The following is a 9,913-nucleotide window of genomic DNA, read 5'->3' as shown; positions in this document are numbered from 1 at the left end:
CAAAAGGTCTTTACATAAAGTGATTAGTGAGTTACAAGTAATTACTGTGTTACCAGGTATTTTTAACCACATAAATAGGAGAGAAATATATAGTTAAAAACCACCATCAAGTCACAACTGTAAATAAGGTACCACAGCGGCAACCCAAGGTATTTTAGGGTTTTATTTCTTTTCAGTTTTGTTAGTAAAAGCCATTTGAAAGTGTAAAGATTTTAGCATTTGGTTAACTCATCTTTTTAAACTGCTTCCACTCCAACACATTCCTTCAAAGTTCAAATATGTTTGTTGGGTTTTTTTGTTTTAAATCAATAATAAGCCATTCAAGAAAACCCTTCCAAATTGTCAGGAAGACCTAGTTCTCAAACAGTCCACTTTATTTCCCAGGAGTTATTTAATGAGACTCAGTTAACTCAGCACAACATGACGGTCGAAGACAGATTTGCGTTGCTCCTGGACCTGCAGCTTCCAGCGCTGCTGAGCATACTCCACCTTGTTCAACACGTTGGCGCGGCTTCGAGAACGAGCCAACACATCATGAGCATTTGCAAAAGGCTGGTGGTCCTGGAATGGCAAAAATTATTCCTTAGATCTCAACGATTCCACTGAGCAATTAGACTTTTTTGTTGTTACACTCCAAAGGATGTGGGTGTGAGGGGGTTGGTTTTGGTTTTTTTAAGGTAAACAGGCTGTTCCAACAAGCTGGTAAGAAACAACCACCAAGCAAGTTCTTGACTCATTAGGGACTGTACCTTAATATCTCATTCAAAGTAATTTCCACAGGTTTCCCAAGCAGACCAAATTTAATTGTACTGTCAAGACAATTACCTGCTACTCAGACATCATAGGCAGCTGCAAGACTGGAAACACCATCTTGCACCATTAGCAGGTGATGGGACAGAAGCCTAGAACAGATGTAGGTGCTAGGAGCCTTCTGTTACTACTGTGACTGCACTTCACTTTAAAACTGAATTGAAGAGTCAATTGTCTGCCAGCTCGTGGCCACTTATCAATAGGCAGTTCAGGATGTTCTCACACAGCTTCTATATAAAACCAACACACTGATGTTTACCAAACTAAACCTATTGTACTGAGCTGTCTAAAAGCAAAAGTGTCAATACAGCTGCTTAGATGACAGAGCTTAACAATAACTGAGCGCTTGTTTAATATTTACTGTTTTCTAACAGTACCTGCAAAGCTTTATTTTTTTATCATAACTATAACCAAGTTGTAAACTGTAAGAGTTGAACCTGAACTACTTATTTGTTATCAAACTGCTTTGGACAAATGCATGTTGCTAACGCTATGTCAGACAGCCTCATATAAAGAATGCAAAATGAAAAATAACAGAATTATGTCCTGTGTTAAATAACTGCCTTTTTTGTATGTCTGCACTTCATACTCTTTTTTTTTTTTCCCCCAGAACACTTTTGAAGACATTTACACTAATGGATACTTTGTGACATGACCGCATAAGAGCAGCTCAATTATGATTTTTAGTAGCACAGAAATTATTATTAATTATACAAGTCTCAAAGCCAAACAGGAGCCTCACTTGGCTAAGAGAACAAGAGACAATCCCTGACCCAAAAAGCTATAATCTCACCACAAAAAAAAAATGAGGCAGCTGGATATACCTAGAACAGGAAGTTAACAGAAGACAAATGACTTAATTCACAGGAGAACCAAATCACAATAGCAACACGTTTCTACAATACAATAAATGGTTGAAGGGGAGCACAGGACAAGCTAGGTGGTAATGCCTTTCCTGATAAATAGCAATCTCATCTCAAAGGCCAGCTACTGTCAATTTCTATGTAGACAAGAGGGGAAAAAAAGAATTTAAGAGGAAAGAGGTCTATGGAAGCAGCTGATATTCACCAGTGGCAGCTGAAGAAAGAGCAAATATACTGCCTGAAATTCAGCAACAAAATGGATGCACATGGTATTTCCAAAGTGCAACAAGGATCAATATCTCAAGGACTTGCAAGAGGGACAGCAAGGATGGGGATAATACAAGAGGGACCTTTAATTATTTCACATTCATTGTCACAGAAGGAAGATAAAGCAGAAAGGAGCACCATGAACTAAGCAAGGATCTGAAGTGCTTTTTGTTTGAAGTGCTACTGCGATATAAGCACTAGTGACTCCACAAGCACAGGTAACAGTAACTTGTCACACCAAAAACAACCTCGAGAAATTGAGTGCAGTTCACATTAAAATCTGCAGGTACAGAGCATAACAACTTATAGCTTTTAACACTTCTGATGCCTCCAGATCAATGAAGCCACTGAAATGACAGGCAGCCACAGGCAGCCAGAATCACAGGGCTTTTAAACAGGTTTTAGGAAGTATTACGGTCATAATTTTATTTCACCAAGAATAAACTTACTTATCTCCTCTTATTAGCTTCCTGTTTATTTGAATGACTGTAGAAAATATTCTTATAAATTCTACTGTAAGACACTAGTAAATGTTGTAAATCTTTTTAACTACCTCCCCTCTACTTCCACAGTAATGAAGTACTCATGTCTGCTGAAAGGCTTAGGTTAAGCAGACAGCAATCTTCCCAATTCATACTCTGGGCTGGTTTCAGAAATTCTTACTAAGGTTACACCCCATCTGAAGAACACTTCACCAGTAAAAGCAGCACTGCTTAAGGGCTCAATATAGAAAGCACACTGATGCTGAGATTTCAGAATTGTTTTATCAGTTTGTGTGGTTCAATGCTGACACTTTACCAACAATCCAGCTGCCATTTCAGAAAGCTTTCCCCGCAGTACTTTACAGCAACACCTCTCCCAGGCATGCCAATTCCCCAGGCTCAGAGGCACACAGATCCACCAGATCCAGAGCCATAGTTTGTATTTGTACACTATTCTAAGTCCCCCTTTCCATACACAGATGACCTACTCCCATCGACCACTGCTCCTTATCCACACAGATCAGGTACTGAACTGTCTCACCCTTATCACTACAAGATTTCATAAGATCTTACATTCCCTTCTTGGAATGGCACCAGAGACAATTTTGTTCCATTCCATTAGAAGTCAGAAACACTGTGTTGGACACTAGGAAGACCCGTAATGACAGGAAACTGAATAACTAATGGACAACTCCACTTTTCCTTCCAAAGAAGGCTGTTCTGATATGTTGGATCTGCTTTCTAGCTGTAGTACTAAAAAATTATTTGAGCATCAATCCCCATTTTGCTTCACTATAGTAATTTCTTCTTTAATTTTAACATCAACAAATCAAGCTGGAACAACAGAAAATGCAACTCCTCTACCTTCTTTTTGTAGAGAGAATCTGCATAAATGTGATAACTAGCAAGACTGTATGGATCAAACACTAGAGAAGTTGCACTTCCTATATATGTTTAACTCCATTCCTACTCTGTTTCTTCTCTGAGAAAACAATCTGTGTCTAGAGCTGGGATTACTGAAGCAGACCTCATCTTACTACTTTCTAGCCCAGTGAAAAATGGAACAGTGGCTTCACAGAAGTCATCTCACAGCTTTCTTTTCCTCTTGCTTCAGGAAAAGCATTTACACCACCTGGCAAAAAAAAAAGCTGCTCATCCCCAATAGTTCTTTAACAACTAATTATCCCAATCTTTATGTTACCTAAGTACAGAAACACTCTGGTGAACTCACCCCAATGTCTTCATCACTTTGTATGAGCTGTGAATGCCCAAATAGACGTCTCTTCAGTATAGGTTCCACCAGTGTAAGGTACACCATGTACAGGAGCAGTAGGCCCAAAATAGACAGGTATATGATGATTGTAACCTACACAATGCAAGCACAGTTTATGCCAAAATGGTGACATTACCCCCCACAATCTACCAGCAGGCAGCAAGGAACAAAAGAAGAGTACATGCAAAATCTGTGATGAACCTGTCAGTGTTTGGTAGTGACACCAGATGACTTAACACCCACAGAAACAAAAACACCAAAATACAACCTGGTATTAAAAGGGCTTCGGAAAGCCAGCTTGAAACAGTTTCTCTTTGTGAGGCCTTGCTAAAAATCTTATGCAATCCTGCTTAAAACAACTTGGTGTTATAAATCTCACCTTAACCAAGACAACTGTTCAGTTTGGCCATTAAACTGGGGTGACAAATTTGAGGGGTGCCATTCTCTAGCACAGATCTACATTTAAGCAGTCACCAAGAAAAAATGGGAAGGGAAAAAGAAATACCAAGATTCTAAAAGACCAAAAAAAGGAGTCTGTGTTACAAAATAAGAAATTATGCACTGCACAATCTATTCACACCTGTCTAGGGCTCAATGGCTCTAACAGGATAAGAACATGAAGAATAAAAAAAAACAAAAATCTGTTAGAGCAAACATAGACAATTTTGCTCTTTTTAGCTTGCCAAGATATAAAGAAAATTTGTAATAAGCAAGTAAGACAGCTGAATAAAAAGAGGCCCCCTAAAATAACAACAAATGCAGAGTCCAAAGCTTGGGAAAAAAAAAGTTGAATCTTAGGCTACTTTAGAAAAATCTTCCCTTGAAAAAGAATGTTTCTCTAAAAGGCAGACATATTTCTTAATCAGTTGAAACATTTAATATATGCCAACAGAACTATATTGTTTACCTTAATTGTGACAGAGCTTCTCTCTTCGTATTTGCACTCACAACGTAAACAGTACGCTTCTACATCAGGTCCAGGGACAGGCATAGGCTCAACCACATGAAGACAGTCACTGAAGACAGAGAGAAACTGCTCAGTCAGTTTTCAGACGGTTTTAGCTTACCTGTTCCATTACACATGCAGACTCCAGCTGCATGGCCTGAGAAACTACCTTTAAGTTCAGCCGTTCCTAATTATAGATATCCAATATTTTAAAAATAAATAACTCACTACTCCACAATTATTTTACTTAAACAAGAAATTCAGCTATTCACAAGCTGCTGAACATGACTTTTCTTTGTAACTCAATAAGATGTTAATTTTTCATTGAAAATATTAAAGCTGTTAGTGTAACAAGTTCAAGGATGTGAATCCCTGCATGAATGCATCATTTGACCCTGACCTCATGGATGAAAGTAAACTCCAGCTATACAGTTCTTTCTTCATCATACTCAAAAGAGCCTTATTCTATCCTTCCACTGTCTGAAGGGAGATTAACCTCACTGGTGTTCATGAACAGAAGGTCTTGTTTTCTCACCATCACAAGTTACAGGCATTGAAAGGAAAAAAAAAAAGTCAGATGGGTTGTTTCTCCAAGCTACAAGACAGTGAATGAGAAGCATTCAGTTTTCAGCACCAGACCCAGATGCAAAAGCGTAAGTTGACTTAAAAGATTACAAAATATAAGTAAGTCCCATGCCAAAGAATGTGGCTGACAATCTTATCATAGAATCATAGAATAGTTAAGGTTGGAAGAGACCTTAAAGATCATAAGGTTCCAACCCCCCTGCTATGAACAGGGACACCTCCCGCTAGACCAGGCTGCACAAAGCCTCATCCAACCTGGCCTTAAACACCTCCAGGGAGGGGGCTTCCACAACCCCCCTGGGCAACCTATCCTAGTGGCTTACTACCCTCATGATGAAGAATTTCTTCCTGATGTCTAACTCAAATCCACCCTTTTTCAGCTTAAAACCTTACCTTTTGTACTATCACTACCTTCTCTGGTATAAAGCCCCTCCCCAGCTTTCCTGTAGCCCCTTCAGGTACTGGAAGGTGCTATAAGGTCTCCCTGGAGCCTTCTCTTCTCCAGACTGAACAGCCCCAACTCCCTCAGCCTGTCTTCATAGCAGAGGTGCTCCAGCCCTTAATCACACTCTATAATACCACAGCACTAAAATTCAGTTGTCATGAGACAACTGCTTCCACCAATAACTTATGTAGTTTTGGTCTTTTTGCTGAGTTCAGTTGTTCAGCGTGCACATCCCAGGACCTCTGCAGAGCACGGACAGAACAAAAATCATGTTTTCCTTTATCCTGGTTAGCTCAATGTTAGCACAGTCAGAGCAGGTAACCAAACAAAATTCCTGAAGTGACAGCAGCAGCCTAAGACTAAACACTCTACTGGGATAGATTACAATGCTGCAAACATGGCCAGACACCAACTCATCTCTGTTCTCTTCGTGCTTCTTCTTCATAACTGAAACTATGGACTGTCAAGTCACATCCTCTGGAGGAGGGTGGAAGGCTTATTTTTCTCATTTATTTGAAATTAGAATTACATTCTCCTCTGTGGAGGAGTGCAGCATTCGAGCTACAAAATGAAAAATACATACAACTTCCAACCTACACAATTTCTGTTCACAGGATTGACAGCTTGTACCATTATGCAGCACAAGTATAGCAGAAAGCTTCTATGCTGCTTAAGAACAACAGTAAGTCTGTTAGTGTGAATATCACCCTTTTTTTCCTCTCTAGTTGTTTCAAGTTGCTAGGAAGTTTAAAATCTACCAGAACCATAGAATTTTGATTATGTGTTTCCCTAACTGCAAATCCCTGGCAATTTTAGCAAAAAATGTAGAAGAGGCAGATGCTTTTCTAAAAGATTTTCCCACTCAACTGCCTCTACATTACAGCTGCTTCTTTGTTCCCACAGTAATAGCACCAGGGAAGCAGTTCTTCCAAGGCAAGCTAGGCTAGTCAGTAGAGCAGCTTCTGCACAGACAGATTTCCATATCATTCAGCTTGTAGCCAGAGTGTCCTCTCTCCCTTCACGTCCACGGCAGTCAGCCTCTCGGGGAATGGTGTTATTGGTATTAAAGTGTCCCAGTCCATATTGATGTTGTGGTATAATGTACTGGTTGCCAGTCTGAAGCCAAAGAACAGACCACTTCAAGTGAAAGAACATCAGCATCTAAATAGGAGTCTCATGATGCACATTACAGGTTCAACATTAAAATTTAACTTTTCATTTTACATCCAAACAAGTCAGCAGTAAGTGGTCATTATACTGTACATAATTCATAAAGACTCTAAAAATTGATCTGGCTCATGTCTCATGAGATTTAAATTGCTAAAGGATGGTGAACATCAGCCAGTTCTATTCAATAACAAGTCACTTGCGCTGATGCATTAGTCAAAGCACAGCATAAATTTGTCGATGTTAATTGCACATAAACTAGCAATCAAGCCTTTCAGAAGTGGTAAGAAGACATCTCAAAACAGAAGATCAAAGCCATAAAATGTTCCCAGATGGTCACCTAGAAATAATCTCAACAATACAAGATTTAAGATAGGAAAACAAATTTTTTCTGTGTGCATCAGTATCTGTCACCATAAAATCAGCCAAACCTCCAAAGACAAGTTTTCCTTCTATCAGTACCAATATTGATTTAAAGGGAAAAAGGGTCTTTTCTGCTAGTTAGGCACACACCAAGCAGCACCCACTGAAAAAAAACCCCACAAACCAAAACAATTTAGTTTGCAAAGCAGTAGTGAACAACAAAACCAGTTAACACTGCTACTCTCACGTCTGCTGCAGCTGAAATTCTCCCAGTATGTTTCATCACTGCAATTAAATTTGTCATAGTAGGACTGAGGTTAAGTTAATCATGTGGAACAAAAATAGTAATTTCAGTTGGGCAGTACATTTTATGTTGATTAGTTTAGATTGAAATTTACAGTGTTGTTTCTCACAGTTCTCCTGTAAGTAATTGAATAAGTCAAGGCACAGCTCTAGGCATATCTGTATCACTAATTTTATTCCTATGACTTTTGTGGGCCTACTCAGGGGCATGAAATTTTCATAATCAAGATGCCAATCTGCTGCTACTGGTCAGCCTGAAAAGTCTTTTATAAACTCTTAACGTAACTGAAGAAAAGTCAATACATCAAGAAGTACATAATGTTTTTGTAAGCTGATCCAAAAAGGCTCTGAGCACTTCCAGTATTGATGCAACTCAAAAACATGGTGTTTTACGTGTGTGATTCACACAGACAACGGTATTAAGGTGAAATTACACAAGGGAGTTATGCCAATGTAACAAATCACTGCCATCTTTTCTTCCCCAGTTCCTCATCCCTGGCCAGGCACATCAGTCCTCAGCTTGGAGAGGAGTCTGACAAATGCCATAGCTGGTCAAAACAATACAATAGAGCAAGTTGCTGGGCCACAGACGTAAAACCTCTCTCCCTCTGAAAAATAATGGCTCAGGCTGTGTCATACAACTGCACTCTCTGGTTGCAACTCTGAGGAGCAGAAATCTCCAGAAACAATTGTCTCTAAATGACAGGATGAGTTTCAAGAGTGGAGAAAGAGGTGACAATACTCCCAAGTTCCAAGGCTCTCCCTTGCCTTTAGGCCATTTCAAATCACTGAATTCAAATTACCCTCTCTCCTCTTCTGCTACTTCCAAGTCTAAATAAGTAACAAAAGCAAGCAAACCAAAACAGAAAACTGGGCAAAAAGTATGGATTTCAAGTCTTGCCCCTTGCTCGAGCGTTGAATTCTGGAGAACTTTTAGAAGAAAAGTTCCAGTAAGTCAAGCAAGAGATGGAATTTCTCCTGGCACCACCAGAGGATATTCACATATAATCACTATGGAACAAGTCTTCAACGAGTAAAACTCATTCTAATTTTTTATGCCACACACACTCACCAGTCTTTCTGTGAAACATTTTTGTTGAAAATATTGCCCGAATGGTCTTTGTAAGGAGGGCAGATGCATTTACATCGAACATCCTCAGAATTCTGTAAAGTAAAGAAGATGCTTAGATCAGATCATCAGGAGTAACCATAACAGGATACAGAAAGCACTCTGCACATAATGCATCAAAGACTTAACACAAACTACTTGCAAATATCTTAGAACAGTCTTACTCAGGGTTTCCTTCAAGTTTGAGAACTACCCTTGAAATTACTAAGCAAGCAAAGCAGTCTGTCAAGCTGTTATTTTAGATAGTAAACAAGTTCTTAATGAGAAAAATCTGGAGCATAAGTTCACTCTTCTTTTTTAAGAACACATCTTCAGAAGTTACTGATGTTGACAGACTCAACTATTCAAGCTATAAGGAGAGCTGTATAACAGACACAGTGACAAGCTTAAAACAAATAGAAGAATAGTAACCCCAGAAGGAGGCTTCAAAGAAATCTCTGTGGATAATTCTGTCCTCCCAGGCCATAAGAGAAACAAATCTGTAAGGAAAACTGCGAGAGGGACTAGTACAACCTACAGTCCTCTTCTCTTAAACAGCAGCAGAATGTATAAGGCAGAGAGAAAAGTACAAAACAGGAATTCCAAATGAAGGAAAGGTGAAAAATTATGGAAACTTACAAAAGCAAGTTTTAGAAAAACAAGTTAACATTTGCATAAGCAACAACAGAGGCTACAGAAAAGAAGTGAGGAGAATTAACAGTTATGGACAGTAAGAAAGAAATAGCACCTAACATTAAAATTTATCTCCCTACTGGGAAAAATGGAATTTCGGAAAAAGATAACATTGTTGAGTATATTAAAACAAGGTAATTCCTTTGTTTCTGAAATTGCACCAGAACAAAAATTCTTATGGAAACAACGATTATCAACAAGTGGTTATAGATGAAAGCATTTTCAAACCCAAATCAGAGAAACTTATCAATAACAAGAGACAGGGGACAACCACAGCTTATCTGAAGTTCAGGGCACTTTCTAGCAGCGTTACAACACGAATGTCTTCAGAAGCACCAGCAATAAGCTGCTACACTGAACAGTCACGGCAGTTGGGAAACCTTCCCTGCACTGCTCACCAAGTCATGTCTGGTCCGACCACAGAGAAGTCAAAAGCTGACAACCATTATAAAGGAAAAATCTCAGACAGGGGGGCACTCGGATACCAGGAACGACTTGTACCATCAAGACACACGATGTTTCAGCCTCTAATCTTAGCCAGACTAAGATGAGGGTCCCAAATACCAACCCGGGGGGACCGACAGCAGCGCGGCTGCCAACACCCGCCT

General features: G+C 39.4%; 1 protein-coding gene across 1 annotated transcript in view; it reads right to left on the bottom strand.

Annotated features, from left to right (window-relative positions):
* Nucleotides 1–284: 284 nt before the first annotated feature.
* Nucleotides 285–9,913, bottom strand: part of TMEM9B (TMEM9 domain family, member B) — a 17,252-nt gene continuing 7,623 nt past the window's right edge. Inside the window, exons 2-6 of the mRNA XM_009994274.1 lie at nucleotides 9,888–9,911; nucleotides 8,577–8,668; nucleotides 4,603–4,711; nucleotides 3,654–3,788; nucleotides 285–561 (exon numbers count right to left, since the gene is read on the bottom strand). Coding sequence (XP_009992576.1) covers nucleotides 406–561; nucleotides 3,654–3,788; nucleotides 4,603–4,711; nucleotides 8,577–8,668; nucleotides 9,888–9,911 — 516 coding nt within the window. The 3' untranslated portion in view covers nucleotides 285–405. The remainder of the gene's footprint in view (nucleotides 562–3,653; nucleotides 3,789–4,602; nucleotides 4,712–8,576; nucleotides 8,669–9,887; nucleotides 9,912–9,913) is intronic.

This window comes from Chaetura pelagica, unplaced genomic scaffold (assembly GCF_000747805.2).
Source record: "Chaetura pelagica isolate M959 unplaced genomic scaffold, ChaPel_1.0 scaffold153, whole genome shotgun sequence".
NCBI classification, from domain to species: Eukaryota; Metazoa; Chordata; class Aves; order Apodiformes; family Apodidae; genus Chaetura; species Chaetura pelagica.
Note: the sequence above shows the minus strand (reverse complement) of the source record. Positions and strands in the feature narration are given on the sequence as shown.